Source organism: Euleptes europaea, chromosome 1 (genome assembly GCF_029931775.1).
Source record: "Euleptes europaea isolate rEulEur1 chromosome 1, rEulEur1.hap1, whole genome shotgun sequence".
Taxonomy (NCBI): domain Eukaryota; kingdom Metazoa; phylum Chordata; class Lepidosauria; order Squamata; family Sphaerodactylidae; genus Euleptes; species Euleptes europaea.
In genome coordinates this window covers 168,862,777-168,885,356 of record NC_079312.1, presented here as the reverse complement: position 1 = coordinate 168,885,356, position 22,580 = coordinate 168,862,777, and the positions used below count along the sequence as shown (strand labels likewise).

Genomic DNA, 22,580 nt, shown 5'->3' with positions numbered 1-22,580 from the left:
AGATGAGTACCCAGCTTGCTGGGGGTAAAGGGAAGATGAGTGGGGAAGGCACTGGCAAACCACCCCTTAAACAAAGGGCGAAAGTGCATGGTTGCTTTAGCCTCTTTTATTCCGTTTCAGCCAGGATTCAGCTAAGATCCAACGGACGTTCGGCAAAACGCATGCGTTCGATCCTGGCTGAATCCTGGCTGAAACAGGGAATAAAGGAGGCTAAAGCGACCATGTGTTTTTGCCCAATGTCTGCCTAGTAAACGTCGGGATGTGATGTCACCCCATGGGTCAGGAATGACCCGGTGCTTGCACAGGGGACCTTTACCTTTACCTAATACGTAACAACATAAGAACATAAGAAAGGTCATGCTGGATCAGACCAAGGCCCATCAAGTCCAGCAGTCTGTTCACACAGTGGCCAACCAGGTGCCTCTAGGAAGCCCACAAACAAGACAACCGCAGCAGCATTAACCTGCCTGTTCCACAATGCCTAATAAAATAGGCCTGCTCCTCTGATACTGGAGAGAATAGGTATGCATCATGACTAGTAGCCATGAATAAACCTCTCCTCCATGAATGGGTCCACACCCCTCTTAAAGTTGGCAGCCATTAGCACATCCTGGGCCAGGGAGTTCCACAATTTAACAGTGCGTTGGGTGAAGAAACAATACATATATCAATTACTCACTGAACATCTAGCAAGTACTGAACGAATCACAGAATATCCAGTGGCTATTTTGCGTCAAAATCGTCAGAGGAGGCGGCTTTTTGTTTTTGGAACAAATTGGTTTCAGCTCTCCTTGTCGTCTTCCTAACCAAACATCCAGCTCTGTTACTTGGAGTCCGGCTACGGCTACAGCATGCGGGTTGCTGCATAGTAAGAACGAGATCTCCATGTGTGAAACCAAAGAGATGGAATTAAGCCTTCAAAATTAAAACTAAAAAAAACAACAACCAACCAACCTGTGAGACTTCTGTGAACTCTTGTAGCTATGACAACTGGCTGCCGGGGAGACCGCTGGGCATGCGGCCCTATTAAGGCTCAGCTGCTTGCTGCGGAGGATCCAAGAGGAAGAAATGAACCCAGTTCGTGGGTTCCTTGGAGAAGTCACATTTGCTCCTCACGTGCTTCTTTCCTGGTGATCTAAGTGCCCGTTCCCACATGCACGTATCTAATCTTCCGTCGACGTATAAGTAAAATCGGACTGTCCTACCTTGGGCGACTGGCCCCTGTAAAATGGTTTCCATTTTCATAAACCAGGCGAAAAACATTTTAGCCTAGTCGTTTCTGGACTTTCAAAACCCCAACCGTATCCTAGAGCACGCTTCCCCAACGTGATTCCCATGGGTGCCGTGATGCCCACCAACACATTTTCTGGTGCCTGCCTGCCAAGTGTTGGTACCAGGTAGGGCTTTTGCCCAGCAAGGATTGACTATTGGTAGGGTTGCCAGGTCCCTCTTCGTCACTGGCGGGAGGTTTTTGGGGTGGAGCTTGCTGCTGGAAAGGATGAGGAAACACATAGCATCATGATTAGGGTTGCCAGCTCCGGGTTGGGAAATCCCCGGAGATTCTGGGGGTGGAGTCTGAGGAGGGCGGGGTTTGGAGAGGGGAGGGACTTCAGTGCCACAGAGTCCAATGGCCCAAGTGGCCATTTTCTCCGGGGGAACTGATTTCTCTCACCTGGAGATCAGTTGTTATAGTGGAAGATCTCCAGCCACCACCTGGAGACTGGCAACCCTACCAACTAGGTAAAACTGCAGCTTAGGCCTCAGATGATGAGGGGCCTCTAAGTATAATAGACATTACAAAATTTGACTAATACACCTTTTTTTTTTTTTTGCTGTGGGGCCTCTTTGCAAGGAGGCCAGCTTTTGACACCCCTTAGGGTCTCCACGTGTCTCAGTGGGAGCCCGGACAGTTGCTTGATCTGCAGAAACAAGGAAATGAAATATCTCATGGGGTTAAGGTGAATAATTTCACCACTGAAGTCTGCAGGTCAAGCCGCTGTTTGAAGGAACAGCTGCAGAGGGTGGTGAATTTGGCAACCCTCCTGGATCGACTCGACGAATCGTTGTCGCAAATGGAAAGTGATCAAGTTAATACGTGATCGAATAAATTATTTATGGCCGTTTGAATCCTGGAACTCTCTACTGCAGTATGCTTGGGAATTACCTAATTTCGAAGAATCCCCAAAGTCGTTTCTGTATAAACTTGCTTTATACTGAGTCAGACCATAGCTAGTCCTCTTACGTCTTCTTTGGCAATGATTTCCCACAGTCTCAGTCAGAGAAAGGTCTTTCCCGGTTCCTGATAATCAAGATCCTTTAACTGGAGATACCAGGGACTGAACCTGGGACCTTCCACATGCAAAACAAAGGCTCTGTGATCGAGGCATGGTCTCGCCCTAGTATCAAATGCCAGAGCAGCAGCTGATATAGCAGACTGGATAGCAGCGACAGTATTAAAATCTCTTTCTCCAAGATTTACACTATTGTCTGAGGGTTGCAAGTGGTAAAGCAGATCAAACCATTGCTACCTAGGGGTATAAGAGCCCCATGGCACAGAGTGGTAAGCTGCAGTACTGCAGTCAAAAAAGCTCTGCTCACGACCTGAGTTCGATCCTGTCAGGTCCCCCTCAACGGCTCTTGACATGAGTTAGGCCAAGGCTTAGCTTCCCTTCAGACCTTCAGTTCCCATGCATGTAATGTTGTGAACAGCCTGTCCTTTCTGTTTCCATTGACAGGCCAGCTGCAGAGCCATGTTTAGTCATCCGCTCCTGAGAACCTTCTTCACCTTGTTTACCCCTACTGTGTAATCCTATAAACATGTACTCATTTGTAGCTCCTCATTGCAAGCTTTCCTTGCTAGTATGCAGCCAGATCTGTTTCACTGTTTCTAGTTCTTAATAAAGTATTACTCAATTCAGAAGTCACCTGCCTGAAAGAGTGTGCTTTTGGGATGCTTAAGACAGCCTCAGTCTGACACATCCCAACCCAGGATGTGGTGATGGCTGCCAGCTTGGAGGGCGTTAAGAGGGGAGTGGACATATTCATGGAGGAGAGGGGTATTCATGGCTGTTAGTTAGAATGGATACTAGTCATGCTGCATACCTATTCTCTCTAGTATCAGAGGAGCATGCCTATTATTTTGGGTGCGGTGGAACCCAGGCAGGATGGTGCTGCTGCAGTGGTCTTGTTTGTGGGCTTCCTAGAGGCACCTGGTTGGGCACTGTGTGAACAGACTGCTGGACTTGATGGGCCTTGGTCTGATCCAGCAGGGCCTTTCTTATGTTCTTATGAAGTTGGTTTCAGTTAGCCGGCTCAAGGTTGACTCAGCCTCCCATCCTTCCAAGGTCGGTAAAATGAGGACCCAGCTTGCTGGGGGTAAAAGTGTAGGCGACTGGGGAAGGCACTGGCAAACCACCCCATAAATATAGTCTGCCTAGTAAATGTTGGGATATGACATCCCCCATGGGTCAGTAATGACCCGGTGCTTGCACAAGGGACGACCTTTACCTAGGGGTATACTCTGACCTCAGTGGCCCAGGCTAGCTCAGTTTCATCAGACCTTGGAAGCTAAGCAGGGTCAGTGGTGGTTAGTATTTGGATTGGAGACCCCCAAGGAAATCAAGGGTTGCTATGGAGAGGTAGGATAGGGCAGACCACCTCTGTTTATCTCTTGCCTTGAAAATACTATGGGGTTGCCATAAATTGGCTGCAACTTCATGGTGCTATACGCACACACTTACTGGTATATAGGCCTGTTGACTATTTCACAAGTCATGTTTTTGTTTTCATTAGACTGTGGTGCTAAGCATGTGAGTTTTCAAGGGATATGTGACATTCCCTCTTGTAGGTCTGAAAATGCTGAGTGTCTCTATTATTATTTTTTGGGGTAGGTATCTGTAAGCAAACAGCCTGTGATGGGGGTGGGAGGGGAAGTCAGGCCAGAAAAACAGTCCTGGAGATCAAGGCTGGAAAAGTTCCCATGAGAAACTGTCCTCATGCTCATTCCTTTGCTCCTTCCTGCTCCTCTAACACTTTGGCCCTCGACAGGAAGCCAGAGGAAGAATATTCCATGGGGGAATTGGGCTCTGGTAATTGGAGAGGCGAGCGCTAGTGGAGGCAGCATCTGGATGACCCTATCCCCAGATCACCCCTTGGTTCTGCCCCAGCATCTGGATGACCCTATCCCCAGATCACCCCTTGGTTCTGCCCCTCTCACATGAAGCTGCCTTATACTGAATCAGACCCTAGGTCCATTAAAGTCAGTATTGTCTACTCAGACCGGCAGCGGCTCTCCAGGGTCTCAAGATGAGGTCTTTCACATCACCTCCTTGCCTAGTCCCTTTAACCGGAGATGCCAGGGAATGGGATTGAACTTGGGACCTTCTGCATGCCAAGCAGATGCTCTGCCACTGAGCTATGGCCCTTCCTCTCCCATAGCCAGTGTCATCAGTGGGCAGTTCCTGTGCCTGGGAATCAAGGATCTCTGCCACCATCTCCTCTGCTAATGCACACACCTAGGGTATCACCCGTCATGGACACCAGCAGCAGGAATCTTTCGTGTGCTCTGCAAATGTCTGTTTCATGAGAGGTGCTGCCTGGAAGAGACAGCATTTGCCTTGGAAGCTCCCTCCCCCTAGCCTATAGGGCAGGGGTTCCCAACACATGAACACTTGAAGCTGCCTTCTACTGAACCAGACCCTTGGTCCATCAAAGTCAGTATTGTCTACTCAGACCGGCAGCGGCTCTCCAGGGTCTCAGGCGGAGGTCTTTCACATCACCTACTTGCCTGGTTCCTTTAACTGGAAATGCCGGGGATTGAACCTGGGACCTTCTGCATGCCAAGCAGAGGCTCTACAAACTGAGCCACATCCCCTCCCCAAATGTGGTGCCTGTGGTGTCCTCCCACACCTTTTCTGGCACCCGCCAAGTATTTTTCGGAGGTGAGCGGGCCCAGGTGAGGCTTTTGCCCAGCAAGGCTTCTGACTGGCCATTGGAGATTTGAGTGGCTTGTGTAGGTTTTTTTAAAAACGTTGCTTTGGCAGCTGCTGCCACCACAGCACAAGGGATCTGCACTGTGTGGCTGAAGGTAAGCTGTGGGAGCCATATTGTGGCAGGCTTTGCTTCTTGTGGCAGCCCTTATGCGAGGGGGCGCACCCCCCACCATGGCAGAAGAATTCCAAATGTGTCCACAGGCTCAAAAAGGCTGGGAGACCCTTCTATAGTATTTTGAGGTTGGCCATGGTGATGCAGTGGTAAGGGAAAGCATTTATTTTGTTCATTCTCGAGCCTTTGCATGCCAGGTGGCAAAACAGGGCGAAGAAGAAGAGGAAGAAGAGGAAGAGGAATAGAGGAAGATGAAGAGGAATAGAGGAAGAAGAAGAATAGAGGAAGAATAGAGGAGGAAGAAGAAGAGTTGGTTTTTATATGCCGACTTTCTCTACCACTTAAGGTAGAATCAAACCGGCTTACAATCACCTTCCCCTCCCCACAACAGACACCCTGTGAGGTAGGTGGGGCTGAGAGAGCGTGACTAGCCCAAGGTCACCCAGCAGGCTTCCTGTGTCGGAGTGGGGAAACAAACCCAGTTCACCAGATTAGCCTCGGCCGCTCATGTGGAGGAGTGGGGAATCAAACCAGGTTCTCCAGATCAGACCCCACTACTCCAAACCGCCGCTCTTAACCATTATACCACGCTGGCCTATGGATAGCCTTTCACCTGGGGGGGGGGGTCTCTGAAAACCCACGGTTGGCTTTGCCAATGCCAGTTAAGAGGGCCTGAGAGTACCCCTGGACAGTCTGTTCCTGCCCCGTGTGTGGCTCACTCCAAGGCAAAGGGCTTCTAGAGCTGATAATTGCTGCGCTAAGTGCCCTGGGCAGCTGGTGTCAAATTGAATCAACGATCACTTTAGCAGGAGCAAACAGATATTATAAAAGAATTACACATCTTCAAAGGGTGACTCATGCAGTCCTTGCCAGAGGCACATTGGCCTGGTTCTTGGAAGGCAGGTAGAGGCAATGGGTGAGAAAGGAAGGAATAGCTGTCTAGCCTGCTATATTTCTCCCTCTGTCCTCTCTCTGGGCATGTCTGTGTGGGTCAGTCACGGTGCTGGGGGAAGGAAGAAGAAGAAGAGTTGGTTTTTATATGCTGACTTTCGCTACCACTTAATGGAGACTCAAACCGGCTTACAATCACCTTCCCTTCCCCTCCCCACAACAGACACCCTGTGAGGTTGGTGGGGGCTGAGAGAACTGTGACTTGCCCAAGGTCACCTAGCTGGCTTCATGTGTAGGAGGGGGGAAACGAATCCATTTCACCAGATTAGCCTCCGCCGCTCATGTGGAGGAGAGGGGAATCAAACCCGGTTCTCCAGATCAGAGTCCACTGTTCCAAACCACTGCTCTTAACCACTACACCACACTGGCTCCCGGGGGGGGGGGAGGGAAGAAGGGGGTGTGCTGCCACACTGGAGCCAGGCGCCAGTGACCCTGGTACACGTTGGCCTTCATATTGTGCTGGCCAAGCTCGGCGGGGTGTGCGGCGGGCTCGATGGCACCTGGGTGAGCGGGTGCGCGAAGTACGCGGGCAGCGTGTTGCCACCGGCCTGGTGGGCATGCTGGTGTGGGAGGCGGCTGGGCAGGCCCATCCGGAGGACGAGTGGGAAGCGGCGCGACTGGAGGCGCTGCTGCGGTGAGCCTGTGCCCAGCGGCAGCAGGCCCTGCATGAGGCGCTCTCGGCAGCCTCTTCCCTGCTGCAGCCAGGCAGCAGCCGCAGCCTCTGACCAATGACCACCAATGCGGCCTGTGCCACCCCCTCTCTGCTGCTGCCCCCTCTCTTCCTGCACTGGAGGCAACTGCTCCCCCCAGCCCCCCTCTAGATCTGGCTCTGGCATGTGTGTGTGTTAAGTGCCGTCAAGTCACTTCCGACTCATGGCGACCCTATGAATCAATGTTCTCCAAAATGTCCTATCTTTGACAGCCTTGCTCAGGTCTTGCAAATTGAGGGCTGTGGCTTCCTTTATTTACCACCTTCTCTTGTGGGGTCTTCCTCTTTTCCCGCTGCCCTCAACTTTTCCTAGCATGACTGTCTTTTCCAGCGACATCACCTACTTAAGGCAGAATCAGATCAGCTTACAATCACCTTCTCTTCCCCTCCCTCACCACAAGAGACACCCTGTGAGGTAGGTGGGGCTGAGAGAGCTCTGTGACTAGCCCAAGGTCACCCAGCAGGCTTCATGTGTAGGAGTGGGGAAACCAACCCACTTCCCCAGATTAGCGCCCACTGCTCACATAGAGGAGTGAGGAATCAAACCCGGTTCTCCAGATTAGAGTCCACCACTCCAATCAAACCAGCTAACAATCTCCTTCCCTTCCTCTCCCCACAACAGGTGAGGCTGAGAGAGCTCGAAGAGAACTGTGACCAGCCCAAGGTCACACAGCTGGCTTCATGTGGAGGAGTAGGGAAACCAACCTGGTTCTCCATAGAGTCTGCCACTCCTGTGGAGGAGGGGGGGTATCAAACCCTGTTCTCCAGATTAGAGTCCACTGGTCTTAATCACTACACCACACTGACTTTACCAGATGGTACCAGAGAGATGTAAGAACATCAGAAGACCCCTGCTGGATCAGACCAGTGGTCCCTCTAGTCCAGCATCCTGCTTCATACAGTGGCCAGTCAATTCCTCTGCAGAATCTGCAACAGGGCACTGAGTCCCGCGGCCCTCCCCTGATGTTGCGTCCCAGTACTGGTGTTCAGAAGTTGACTGCCTTTCAATATGGAGGTTTCCTTTACTAACCATGGCTAGTAACCATTGATGGACCTCTCTTCCCCGATTCTGTCTAACTCTCTTTTGAATATATCTGCTCTCTTGCCCATCGCTACCTCCACTACTTGCGAGTTCCACAATTCAATTAAAGGTAAAGGTGCAAACACCGGGTCATTACTGTGCAAACACCGGGTGCAAACACCTGTGCAAACACTGGGTCATTACTGACCCACGGGGTGATGTCACATCCTGACGTTTCCTAGGCAGACTTTGTTTACGGGGTGGTTTGCCATCGCCTTCCCCGGTCATCTTCCCTTTACCCCCAGCAAGCTGGGTACTCATTTTACCGACCTCGGAAGGATGGAAGGCGGAGTCAACCTTGAGCCGGCGACCTGAAACCAACTTCTGTCGGGATGAACCCAGGTCGTGGGCAGAGCTTGGACTGCAATACTGTGGCTTACCACTCTGCGCCACGGGGCTCTTAATTACTTTTGTGAAAAAGGTATTTCCTTTTGTCTGTCCTGTATCTATTACCCATCAACTTAACTGGGTGCCCCTTAGTTCTAGTATTACGGGAGAGGGAGAAATCTCCCTCCCTCCATTTTCTCCACTCCATGCACAGTTCTATAAACCTCTATTGCATCTCCCCTTCGCCGTCTTCTTTTCTATACTGAAAAGTCTCAGACTCTCCAGATTTTCCTCTCAAAAAGGATATTGCAAATATTGTATTTTCCCCAGCTCTGCAATATCCTTTTTGAGATAACGGTGGTCAGAACAGTGCACTGTATTCTAAATGAAGAAGAGTTGGTTTTTATACCCCGATTTTCTCTACCTTTAAGGAGTCTCAAAGCAGCTTACAGTTGCCTTTCCTTCCCCTTCCCACAACAGACACCTTGTGAGATAGGTGGGGCTGTGAGAGTTTGGAAAAATTGTGACTAGCCCAAGGTCACCCTGCAGGCTTCATGTGGAGGAGTGGGGAACCAAAACCCAGTTCTCCAGATTAGAGCCTGCTGCTTTTAATCACTACACCACGCCTGCTCTCAAGGCTGCACCATAGATCTATAAACGGGCTGTTTTATTCCCAGTCCCTTTCTTAATAATCTCCAGCATGGAGCTTGCCTTTCCCACCACTGGTGCACATTGAGTCAACATTTTCATTGAACCATCCACTGGAACCCCAAGATCTCTTTCAATCTTGGTCTCAGCCCACTCAGCATATATTTAAAGTTAGGACTTTTTACCAATTTACCAACACTGAACTTTGTTTGCCATGTTGTTGCCCGTTCATCCAATTTAGATAGGATCCTCCTATAGCTCTTCACAACCCATTTTGGGTTTTACCCCAGTTTGGTATCATCTGCAAACCTGGCTGCTACACTGCTCATCCCAAATTCCAGATAATTTGCGAACAAATTAAATAACACTGATCCTTGTGGGACTCATCTGATTGAGAGCCAGCGTGGTGTAGTGGTTAAGAGTGGTGGTTTGGAGAGGTGGAGTCTTATCTGGAGAACCGGGTTTGATTCCCCACTCCTCCACATGAGTGGCAGAGGCTAATCTGGTGAACTGGATTTGTTTCCCCACTCCTACACATGAAGCCAGCTGGGTGACCTTGGCCTAGTCACACTTTCTCACCCCCTACCGACCTCACAGGGTGTCTGTTGTGGGGAGGGGAAGGAAGGTGATTGTAAACCAGGTTGAGACTCCTTAAAGGTAGAGAAAGTTGGCATGTAAAAACCAACTCTTCTTCTTGTTTCTCTCCATTGTGAGAACTGTCCATTTATTCCTACTCTCTGTTTCCAGTTCACCTACTTTTAATTCCATGATTGTGAAACTTACTTAGGAGCTTTTAGTGAGGTACCTTGTTATCAGTTTGCATAATTTTTGACACAACCTGAGTAGACCTGAGAAGAGGGGCTGCGGCTCAGTGGTAGAGCCTCTGCTTGGCATGCAGAAGGTCCCAGGTTCAATCCCCGGCATCTCCAGTTAAAAGGGACCAGGCAAGTAGGTGATGTGAAAGACCCCTGCCTGAGACCCTGGAGAGCCCTGCCAGCCTGAGTAGACAATACTGACTTTGATGGACCAAGGGTCTGATTCAGTATAAGGCAGCTTCATGTGTCAAAAGCCTTTCTGCAGTCCAACTATGTAACATCTACCCGATCACTCTTGTCCACATGCTTGCTAACCTGCTCAAATAACTCCAAAAGGTTGGTAAAATGGGACTTCCCTTAGCAGGCTTTGTTCCCCGATGAGCTTAACCGTTCTATCTTTAATAACAGTTTCTACTAATCTACCTGGATCAGATGGTAGACTAACTAGTCTACAATTCCCTGGATCACCTTTTTAAAAATCGGTGTGACATTTGCTACTTTCCAGTCCTCTGGCACAGACGCTGAACATTTCATATCCGAGTTCCTTACAAACCCTCGGGAGTACGCCATCTGGACCTGGAGATTTATTAGGTTTCAGTTTGCCTAGTAGTCCTAAAACTTCATCTCTCGTTACCTCAATTTGACCCAGTTTTTCAGACATCCTTCCCCCAAACTGGGGCTGCAGCATGTCTACGTGCCCCCCACTTCTCACAGTGAAAATAGACCGAAAGAATTCATTCAGTTTCCCTGCCATCTTCCTTGAGTAAGTTTTAATTCCTTTGTCATCCAACAGCTTCTCTAGCCGGTTTCCTGCTCCTGATATATTTGAAGAAATACTTATTGTTTGCCTTAATGTCTTTAGCGACCCTTTCCTCATTTTGCTCTCTTTCTTGTTAACGTGCATGCCAGCGTGGTATAGCGGTTAAGAGCAGTGGTTTGGAGCGGTGGAGTCTGATCTGGAGAATCGGGTTTGATTCCCCCACTCCTCCACATGAGCGGCGGAGGCTAATCTGGTGAACTGGATTGGTTTCCCCACTCCTACACATGAAGCCAGCTAGGTGACCTTGGGCAAGTCACAGCTCTCTCAGCCCCAACCAACCTCACAGGGTGTCTGTTGTGGGGAGGGGACGGGAAGGTGATTGTAAGCCGGTTTGAGTCTCCCTTAAGAGGTGGAGAAAGTTGGTGTATAAAAACCAACTCTTCTTCTTCTAACTTGCATAATTTTTGACACAACCTGAGTAGGCCTTCCTCATGGACAGTTGCTCATACAATCTGATGACCGGCCAATTCAGCTTCATCACAGGTTGATGTACACACATCTGGAAGCATTGTTCATTATGCATCAGATTGGGTGAGCAACTGTCCCTGGGGCACGACCCACAATTTGGGTTAAGAATTTACTTCAAGCCACACAAAATATTAGATAAAAATATTTCATAAGGTTTATTTCCGGATGTATTTGTTTTTAATAACTTTATGTATTTATGACCACCGAGGAAGGCCTACTCGGGCAGAAACACGTCTGGTCAAGCATTGGTCATGTACATGGTTTGTACATCAACTGTGCATAAGCATTTTATAACTGATTTTTATATGTAGCCTGTATTCCAGGCCCTGTGTTTTTGACAGTTTTACTGTGTACACCTTGCAATAAATGCAATTATTTTGTTATATTGTATAGTTCGTAGCTCGTCTAGGGTTGCCAAACTCCAGGTACTAGCTGGAGATCTCCTGCTGTTATAACTGATCTCCAGCCGATAGAGATCGGTTCCCCTGGAGAAAATGGCCACTTTGGCAATTGGACTCTATGGCATTGAAGTCCCTCCCCAAACCCCACCCTTCTCAGGCTCTGCCCCAAAAACCTCCTGCCGGTGGTGAAGAGGGACCGGGCAACCCTAAGCTCAACCTCTGAAGCTCGGTCTACATATCTGGTTGAGTTTTTTCCCCTTTCTTGTTCTCCTTTCTATGCACCTCAGTCAGGCAAATCTTCCACACCAACAGTGACTTTTATCAATGCTGCTGCCGTATTAATCTTGTCGTAATAAGTGGCCCAAAGGTCTGTGGGGGTATAAAGAATAGAGCCCACATTTCCAGAGGTGCCCCCTTGCTCTCGTCGAGGAACATACCTCACGTCCGGACTGAAGAAGGCCAGCCTCAACAGGTAAAGGGCAGCGCTCCCCATCCCGAGCCCGATGAAACCAATGAGGGGGATAAGCTGAAAAGGGAACGAGAAAGAGAGAGAGATGAAAAATCCTCAAACAAAATGAATATTTATCAGGAGGCCTTAGAGAGTGAAAGGGAGCCCTGACACGTCGGGAGATTTACAGAGAAAATATGGCACAGCAATCGTGTAGCCCGGCTCCCGTACACAGTGTAGCTGTCAGTATGAGTGACTGAATTAAAAGAGGGGGAGAAAAATGACCGTGTCGCGGGGAGGAATTGGATCCGGGGGATGAGAAATCGCTCGCTGCTCCCCAGCTTGCAGGGTTGAGGTTGGGGGGTGGGAAGAGATCATTGAATGCTGCGTGCTGCAACTGGGAAGTGAAGGAAAGGGGTCCGGGGGCAGTCGAAAGGATCTTTTTTCCCCCTTGCACCCGCTGGACCCTTAACGGTTATATGGGGCTTTTTGTCAACAGGGAAGTATCTGATGGAGTGGTGGCTTCCGCTCGCTCCAGACATGGGAGATGAGGATTTGAGCATCTTTGTTTTCTAAAACCAAAGCCATTATTTATAGCGCGCCCGGCCCTTCCGTGCTCGCCTCTCCCGTGCTCACCCTTGATTGATTTTTTTGGTATCCATCCACTTACCCACCCTTGACCCTGCTACTCCGATTGCATTCCCCTTCATCCTCCCCTCTCAAGCCCAGCGCCGCCGTTTCTCCCCCTCTCCCCCTTCCTAAGGTGCGCACTGAACATCACTTAACTCAGAGTGATGGTTCCTTAACATCCTTTAGCCGAGCGGTTGTGCTCCTCATCGGCGAACCTTGTGGGACACGGGTGGTTTTGTTGAATGCCAGCATGGGGGACAGGGATTCGAATCTGCGTGGGGGAGCGACTGTGAAACGGGGAACTGGCTAGTACGGAAAGGTAGTTAAGCCAGGTCATGAGGATGTAGGCTCGTGTTGGCGATGTCTTACTCTGAGCTGTGTATATCCTGCCGTTGTGCACAAGTTCAGGAATGAGTGGAAGGGGGAAAAAAAACCAACTTTCTGAGAACGTCAGTTTTTGTTTTTAAACGGAGTGAGCCAGCGTGGTGTAGTGGTCAAGAGCGGTGGACTCTAACCTGGAGAACCGGGCTCGATTCCCCACTGCTCCCCACGAGTGGCGGACTCTAATCTGGTGAACCGGGTTGGTTTCCCCACTCCTACACACGAAGTCAGCTGGGTGACCTTGGGCTAGTCACAGTTCTCTCGGAACTTTCTCAGCCCCCACCTACTTCACAAGGTGTCTGTTGTAGGGAGGGGAAGGTGATTGTAAGCCGGTTTGATTCTTCCTTAAGTGGTAGAGAAAGTTGGCAAAACCCAACTCTTCTTCTCCTCCTCTCTTCACTGGCCCCTGAGACCTAGGTACCTGTCCTACGCTACACCCATTCTATGTTTTGGTAAAGCGGGCAAGGCCCTTGGCCAGGCAGTGGGGATAGTAGTTGGCCAGTGCTGCAGGAACAGATAAACTGCAAGTCTCCCTGCGGTGCAGGCCTCCTGCCAGGAATGGAAGTAAATGGTGGCTCTTTTGATTGTTTGTAATTTAGAGTTGCCAGCTCCAGGATGGAAAATACCAGGAGATTTTGGGGGTGGAGACTGAGGAGGGTGGGGATTGGAGAGGGGAGGGACTTCAGTTCCATAGAGTCCAATTGCCAAAGCAGCCATTTCCTTCAGGGGAACTGACCTCTGTCGCTTGGAGATCAGTTGTGATAGTGGGAGATCTCCAGCCACCAACTGGAGGTTGCCAACTCTATGGTAATTGTGAACCCACAAAGTTACCACAACTTTGATCCCGCTAGTCCGGCATTCTGTTCCCAGTAATGGCCCACAAGATGCCTCTGAGAAGCCCACAGGTTTTCTCCTCACAATGACCCTGTGAGTTAGATTAGGTTGAGAGGAAGAAAGAGTGCGTGCCTGGCAAATTGGAATCTCTCTGAGCCTAATCTAATGTTCCAACCTCTATACTATGGTTGCCAACCATCAGGTGGTATTGAAAGTTACTCAAATGTAGATAGCCACTATGGCAAAAAATAAAACATAAACAATGAAACAGTGTCTAAAGTATATTGTTTCACAAAATAACTGGTAATCCTATCAGAAAATACTAATATAGAACTGAAATATTTTTTCTTTGAAATGTAAGACACCACAGTGCTTATAAAGATAAATCAAAATTATAGCAAAACAAGACAGGCATCCGGTATAAGTCCTGTTTCAAAAGGAATTTCTTCAGTTGGTGAGTATAATAATCACAGTCACTTGGTTAGTATGAATGTTCACAGTCACTTGGTTAGTATAAATCAATCAAAATAAATTAAACAATCTTCTTTGTCTTTTGTTTCTTTCTTTAGGTGTCGTTGTGCTGTTTGCTGTCAATGTAGCTCCAGCAGGCTGTCTGTGCAGATTCAATGTTTATATTCCATTCATATTCTTATGGTTGAGTATGATCACAACAGGTACCTTCAGTTACAATATGAATGGAATATAAATATTGAAGCTGCACAGACAGCCTGCTGGAGCTACATTGAAAGAAACAACTGAAGAAATTCCTTTTAAAACAGGTCTTATACCGGATGCCTGTCTTGTTTTGCTATAATTACATTTCAAAGAAAAAATATTTCAGTTCTTTGCAACCCTGTGAAGTAACAGGGTTGAATATATTAGTATTTTCTGGTAGGATTAGACACTGTTTCATTGTGTATGTTTTATTTTTTTGCCATAGTGGCTGTCTGCATTTGAGTAACCACCAGGTGGTGGCTGGAGAACTCCCATTATTCCATCTGATCTCCAATCGACAGAGAGCATTCACCTGGAGACAATGGCTGCTGTTGAAGGTAAACCTTATGGCATTATACCCCATCGAAGTCCCTCCCAAATCCAGCCCTCCTCAGGCTCCACCCCCAAAATGTTCAGGTATTTCCCAGCCTCGAACTGGCAACCCTACTCTACACCACACTGGCTCTCATTTATAGGGTTGCCAACCTCCAGGTACTAACTGGAGATCTCCTGCTATTTCAACTGATCAACAGCTGATAGGGATCAGTTCCCATGGTGAAAATGGCTGCTTTGGCAATTGGACACTATGGCTTTGAAGTCCCTCCCCTCCCCAAGCCCCACCCTCCTCAGGCTCCGCCCCCAAAATCTCCGGCTGGTGACAAAGAGGGACCTGGCCACCCTACTCATTTACCCCACTGTTTGCTTTGAGAATAGGGCTGCCAACCTCCAAGTACTAGCTGGAGATCTCCTGCTATTACAACTGATCTCCAGCTAGTAGAGATCAGTTCCCCTGGAGAAAATGGTCGCTTTGGCAATTGGACTCTATGGCACTGAAGTCCATCCCCTCCCCAAACCCCACCCTCCTCAGGCTCCACCCCAAAAACCTCCCACCAGTGGCAAAGAGGGACCTGGCAACCATATTTGAGAAACAGATTTTGTAGGTAATTTTTGCTATGTTTCCAAAACCTGCAAAACCTGTTTGAACAGAAGCCACAGGGAGTCGAAAGAAAGGAGCTGGTACACCAAGGGTAACGACCTGTTAAAAACGATCACCCATCTCCAGCCGTGTAATGAAAAACGACTGTACCGCCTGCCGATTGAGCTCCGAGGCTTTTTTCTTTGCTCGCCTCTCCAGCTTTCTGCAAACATGCACATACGCCAGGCCGCTTCTGTTTGCATGGCTCCCGGGCCCCGGCTACCATCCCTATTTAACGAAGCTGCCCTGAACGCCAACAGCTTTTGTATCCAATTCCAAGGTAATTTCCTTCCCGGCCAGCTCTGTGAATCCCCAGGAGGTTGGAGGCGCGGAGCCTCAATCCGAAAGGATACAGCAGCCGTTTGACCTTTCCCAAATTGAACTGGCCTCTTGTACCCGCCTAGGTATTTGGAGCATAATGAACCCCCTTGCCCTCCAGGAAACGCAAACAGCCAGGTGTTGTATAATCCCAACGATTGCCATAAAGGCAAAGCAAAACACAGAATGAAACGGTGCGGGAGCTCATTCAACCGTGGGTTTAGTGACTGGGAAAGATGATTCGACGCTGGGTAGGGTTGCCAACCTCCAGGTACTAGCAGGAGATCTCCTCCGAAGATGCCTGCCACAGCTGCTGGCGAAACGTCAGGAAAGAAAATACCAAGACCACGGTCACACAGCCCAGATAACCTACAAGGACCAATGAACTCTGACCGTGAAAGCCTTCGACAATATTCTCTGAAAACTGTTACCCAAATGAGGATCAAATTAGAAATGACAATGGGATATCTCTGATCAGATCTCCTATGTGGTTTTTCAAGGGTAAATAGCAGCTGCTGGATGTAGATATATGTGACTTCATGGTTCTGGGGTAGGAAGAGGGTTAACTCTTTCCTCCACATGCCATTTTTTTCCTGACCTCAGTCTAGGGTTGCCAATCTCCAGGTAGTAGCTGGAGATCTCCTGCTATTACAACTGATCTCCAGCCGACAGAGATCAATTCACCTGGAGAAAATGGCCACTTTGGCAATTGGACTCTATGGCATTGAAGTCCCTCCCCTCCCCAAACCCCACCTTCCTCAGGCTCCGCCCCAAAAACCTCCCGCCGGTGGCGAAGAGGGACCTGGCAACCCTACCACAGTCGTCCCTCCTGGAACTTCTTTGTGTCCCATGTGGGCAAGCCAACAACCCTTATGATGCCTGTTAGTTTCTCCTGCAAGCCAAATTAGAAACTTGAAGGGTAGGGTTGTCATCTCTGGGTTGGGAAATACCTCAAAATTAGGGGTGGACTGAGGAGGAGGGTGGGATTTGGGGAGGGGAGGGACTTCAATGGGTTATAAATCTATAGAGTCCACCTTCCAAAGTGGCCATTTTCTCCATGGGAACTGATCTCTGTCACCTGGAGATCATTTGTAATATGGGAAATCTCCAGTTTCCACCTGGAGACTGGCAACCCTATGAAGGTGAAAAAATGGCTTAAGAGAAAGGATTTAAATCTTGAAACGACTACTGCTGAAAGTTAAAGGAGAAAGTGCCAAAGCAGGACTACAGCTTAACATCAAGAAGACAAAAGTAATGACTACAGGAAAATTACTCAACTTTAAGGATGACAATGAGGAAATTGAAATATTTCAAGACTTTCTATTCCTTGGCTCCATCATCAACCAAAAGGGAGACTGCAGCCAAGAAATCAGAAGGAGACTGAGACTGGGAAGGGCAGCCATGAAGGAGCTTGAAAAGATTCTTAAGTGTAGGGATGTGTCACTGGCAACCAAGATCAAGTTAATTCGTGCCATCGTATTCCCTTTTTCTATGTATGGGTGTGAAAGCTGGACAATGGAGAAAGCTCATAGAAAGAAAGATTCCTGTGAAATGTGGTGTTGGAGGAGAGTGTTACGGATCCCGTGGACTGCCAAAAGAACAAATCAGTGGCCTGAACTGACCCTAGAAGCTAAAATGACTAAAATGAGGCTGTCGTACTTTGGTCACATCATGAGAAGACAAGAGTCACTGCAAAAGACAATCGTGCTAGGAAAAGTTGATGGCAGCAGGAAAAGAGGAAGTCCTATAGAGATGGATTGACTGTATAAAGTAAGCCAAGGCCCTCAAATTGCAAGATCTGAGCAAAGCTGTTACGGATAGGATGATTTGGCGGACATTGATTCATGGTTTGCCTTGAGTCACAAGCGATTTGACAGCACTTAACACACACACCATGGGCCTGATTCAAAACAAGAAGCTACTTGAACTGTTGTACATACTGCAGAGGATCTTTGAGTGGCAAAGATGAGATACCAACACCTTTTTGTCTTCTGCAGATTTATAACAGCATGGCAAGCTGGTTTCAAGCAGCAAAAGCATGCTGGGGTGGGAGGTTAAGTCTCCTCTTCCATTGCATAGAGGCTTAATCTAAATTTGGGTCCCTTGTGGTTATTGCTCTTCTGCTCAGCACCCCTGGCCCCTATTGCTGCTCCGTGGAGGAGAGGGAACAAATTGGGAGATGGGAACAGGTTTGCGCTGGAAGTGAGATTGTGGCATCAGTGTGACTCCAATTATATTGCCCCTGCCCCCCCCCCCCAGATTCTCCTACTGGTTGCCAGCCCTCAACTGGTAACACTAATAGTCATGCTCTATGAATTTCCCCATATCACGGTGGTCTTTACTATGTAGGGTTCCCAATTGCCCGGTAAAGGCGGGCAATTGCCCGCTGATTGATTCAGCTGCCCGCCGACACTCAGCTGGTCGGTGGGCGGAAGCAGACCGGGGGAAGGGAGGGGGAGCGATCCTCGTCTCCTCTGTGATGACATCCCTTCTGGTTTATGTGGAAGCGCCGGCATTGCACCAGGAGGATGCTCTAGCACTCTCCCCAAAAACTCTATGGAAACCACAGTTTTCCCGCCAGTGCTAGAGTGTCCCCCCCAGTGCGATGCCAGCTTGAATGTACAAGCGTGGCAGGAGCCCAAGTGCAGAAACAAGTATTGTCATGACCTTAACAGAAAGGGAGAGAAAGAGGACTAGGAAACAGGTTTGATTTCCATCCAGTCAGCAAGAAAGAAAATTCAGGAATCTGACATCATTTGTCCCTCACTGACCTCCCCCCTCACTAGGGTTGCCAACCTCCAGGTACTAGCTGGAGATCTCCTGCTATTACAGCTGATCTCCAGCCGATAGAGATAAGTTCATCTGGAGAAAATGGCCACTTTGGCAATTAGACTCTATGTAGGGTTGCCAGTGCCTGGTGGTGGCCGGTAAAATCCCGCCAATCAACTGGGTTGCCCGCCGGCCAGCTGAGGGCCAGCGGGCACAGCGGGCCCATGCGTGTCACTTCGGGGTTTACCCGGAAGCGACGCGGATGCTCTGGCAACCTCGGCTGAAACTCGATGGAAACCACACCAGGCGCGCGCACCGCGCACGTCCACCACAGTCCCTCAAAGCTCCCGTCAGTGGAGCTGCGGGGCCTGGCAAGCCTAACTCTATGGCATTGAAGTCCCTCCCCTCCCCAAACCCCACCCTCCTCAGGCTCCACCCAAAAACCTCCTGCTGGTGGCGAAGAGGGACCTGGCAACCCTACCCCTCAATCATACAACATCTCTTTTCCTCCACCCCTCTTTTGACTTCTCAGCGTGCTCACTTTCAGGCACTGCCTTCCCCCCACTTTTCTCGTTTGGCTTCTGCACCGTTCAGCAGATGCTGGGTGTGATTCAGGAGGCTAGGGCGGTTGGGAAATAATGGTTTTCTTTTTTTTGCACTGTGCGCCGGCCCGGCGCCAGGTAGACCTCGCGGTGGCTGCTAGCCGAAAATACACTGGGTAATAAAGAATGACGCCACAGTCCCAGGGATTGCTGGCACCTCTGCAGAGTGTCAGGGATTACCGACGTCTTTCACCATCTGCTGCTGGCACTTTTTGGGTTATTAATACCAGGGAAACATCTGAGGATGGGGCTAGTCGCTGGGGATAAACATACGATTTGGCTGCTACCTGGAAGGGAGTCGCGATGGCTTTAGAGTGGGGAGGTGAACCGGAGAGAATACGCAGGAAGAGCGAACTGGCACTTCTCCCAAACTGCTTTCTTCTTCTTCAGTATCCTAGTGATGGTTCTCTCACTCTCACCTCCCCACCATTAATCATGTTGAGTTGCAGAAAGTACTTCGAAAACGTTGTATAAGCAAAACTGAGGGCTGTTGCGTTTTAGTTCTCTCTGAATGCGGCTTATTATAATGAGGGTTTACTAGAGTGGCCCATGTACTCATGGTAGGTTGACCTGATTAATAGGATCAGTTGTTATTATCAATTATTATTAAGGGATGTAGTATATATAGGATTGCCAACCTCCAGGTGATTGGAACTGAATAGAACAGCACGAAGACCTACCCGCACCCCGCTGCCCGGCGAGTCTCCAGTGCTTCGTCCGCTCAGCCTCTAGCGCTCCGTGCGCTCGGTTTCAGTGGGAATTCACCCCCCCCGCCTCCCAGTGAATCTCCAGCGCTCTGCTTGCTTGTTTTCTGCTGCGAACCCACCGATTGGTCTCGTCTGCCCATACAGCTTTCCGTTGAAAGATGCTTATCAACTGTTGATGGACGTTACATACAGAACTTTACCATTACGCAGAGTGGTAAGCTGCAGTACTGCAGTCCAAGCTCTGCTCACGACCTGAGTTTGATCCTGACGGAAGTCGGTTTGCGGTAGCCGGCTCAAGGTCGACTCAGCCTCCCATCCTTCTGAGGTCGGTAAAATGAGTACCCAGTTTGCTGGGGGTAAAGGGAAAATGACTGGGGAAGGCACTGGCAAACCACCCCGTAAACAAAGTCTGCCTAGGAAACGTCGTGATGTGATGTCACCCCATGGGTCAGGAATGACCCAGTGGTTGCACAGGGGACCTTTACCTTTTTACTATTAGTTAATGTATCATTAGTCGTCCAGACTTTATATAAGTTTCCTTTGGTTATATGCCTATTGCTTATTTTAGTTTATCTTGTATACTTTGTGTAATGGATCAGAAGATAGCGATCCTAATATATGGATTATAATATAGTGATTTAACAGATACATGTGTGAGTCTTGGTGCTGTTCTATTCAGCACAGGTGCTATTCTATTTGGTTTAACCTCCAGGTGATGGCTGGAGATCTCCCGCTATTACGACTGATCTCCATGTGATATAAATCAGTTCCCCTAGAGAAAATGGCCGCTTTAGCAATTGGACTCTATGACATTGAAGTCCCTCCCCTCCCCAATCCCCGCCCTGCTCAGGCTCCACCCTCAAAATTCCCAGGTATTTCCCAACCTGGAGGTGGCTAACCCTAAGTATAAAAAAGTGAGAAATGCTGGCAGGTGCTAATAGGGTTGCCAACCTCCTGGTACTAGCTGGAGATAGCCTGCTATTACAACTGATCTCCACCTGACAGAGATCAGTTCACCTGGAGAAAATGGCCGCTTTGGACATTGGACTCTATGGCATTGAAGGCCCTCCCTTCCCCAAACCCTGCCCTCCTCAGGCTCCTCTTCCAAAATCTCCAGGTATTTCCCAATCTGGAGCTTGCAACCCTAGGTGCTAACATGGTATTTGATAGTATTGTATTTGACTAGGCCACAGAAAAATGGTACCGTTGTCTTTGAGACAAAGGTCAGACCTCCTTAGGGAGACAACCACCAAGGGTATCTGAGTGCTTTTCTCTGCCAAATGTTTATCCCACCCTTTCTCTAAAGAGCTCAGAGTGTCTAATATGGTTGTCCTCTCCTCAGGGTATCCTCACAACAACTTGGTGAGGAAGGTTAGGTTGAGTTAGGTTAGGCTGAGAGTGTGTGACTGGTCTCATGAAGTCATCCCATGAACTTCATGGCATGGTGGGGATTTGATCCTGGGTCTCCCTGGTTTTAGCAGCCTGAATAGCCCGGCAGGGGTTGGCCACAGTTAGTACTTGGATGGGAGACCTCCAAGGAAGACGAGTTGCTATGCAGAGGAAGGCAATGGCCAACCACCTCTGCTCGTCTCCTACCTGTGGATGGGGTCACCATGAGATGGTTACAACTCAATGGCAAATTCTCCTTCTTCTCCCCAGTTTAGCTGTACATCCTAACCACTACATCTGCCATGGGGCAGTCCCTGGAGAATGGGTCCTCCTCAGAGGAGGAACTCTACCAGGAGAAGTCAGCCCCAATGCAGCTGCCTCTGACCTCGCAGCCTGAAGTGGGGCCTGATTCAGCACAGCCTGGCGAGGCAGCTGACAGCCCTGAAGCTGGTGACTCTACAGTGCAGGCACAGGACTTGCAGTCAGATGTCATGGCAGAACCAACCCTGTCCTGCTCAGAGCCTGGACCCAGCGACCCAGCTGTGAGCCCTTAAGCTACTAAGGCAGCAAAGGCTGACAGGTGGAGGCAGCAGCAGAGAAAGGCACTGGTGGCTAAAAGACATAGTGCCTGGCTGGAAGCCTACCGGCGTGTGCTGGAACAGCAGCAGAACAGTGAGTCCTCGCAGGAGGAAGACTGACAGAGAAGCCAGATGCCAGAAAAGCCTCAGCTGAACAGACCAGGGTTGAGGAAGCAATGCAGTGCATACCTGAACAACCTGCTGCCTCCCACTCCTGAACAACTCTGTGCCTTTAGACCTTGGACCTCTGACTCTCCGTGACCTTGGACTGGCTACCTTGACTACGAACTGTAACTCTGATTTGGCACGTACCGGACTCTGATTTCCGGCTTTCGCAAACGGACTTGTTCTTTGGACTCTGCTTTACCCTCTCCCTGCTGTTGCCAACTGCCTGGAACAGCATCTCAGAGACACGGCGAGTGGAGAACCTGAGCATTGGCAGCTAGCCAGCACAACATCACACTGGCTTCTTCCTGACTCTTCAGCCCCGTTCTTTGCGTGCTTGGCCAGCTAGCAGAATGCCAACCCTTAAAGCAGACACATACTAAGTAGATAATTCACAGTGGGTAGCCGTGTTAGTCTATTTGCAGTAGTCAAAAAGGGCAAGAGTCCAGTAGCACCTTAAAGACTAACAAGAATATTTTCTGGCAGGGTATGAGCTTTCGTGAGCCACAGCTCACTTCTTCAGATACAGCTAGAATGTGAATCCATTGGTCTTTAAGTAGAGGAACAGTATGTAAATGTGAATAGCAGGCTTGATGGGATTAGGTGTGATATGCAGAAGAGTCTGTGATGTCCAGGGGAGAGATGGGTGTGGAGAAATCAGCATTGGTAGTGGGCCATGAATGCAAGGTCTTTATTCAGCCCAGGTAAATGCATTGACTTTAGTTTGAATATCAACTGTAATTCAG

At 49.2% G+C, this 22,580-nt stretch overlaps 1 protein-coding gene across 1 annotated transcript in view; it reads right to left on the bottom strand.

Moving 5' to 3' along the window:
* The window catches only part of NDUFA4L2 (NDUFA4 mitochondrial complex associated like 2), a 50,475-nt gene that overhangs the window by 16,284 nt on the left and 11,611 nt on the right, over positions 1-22,580 (bottom strand). The window contains exon 2 of the mRNA XM_056849390.1: positions 11,761-11,849. Coding sequence (XP_056705368.1) covers positions 11,761-11,849 — 89 coding nt within the window. The remainder of the gene's footprint in view (positions 1-11,760; positions 11,850-22,580) is intronic.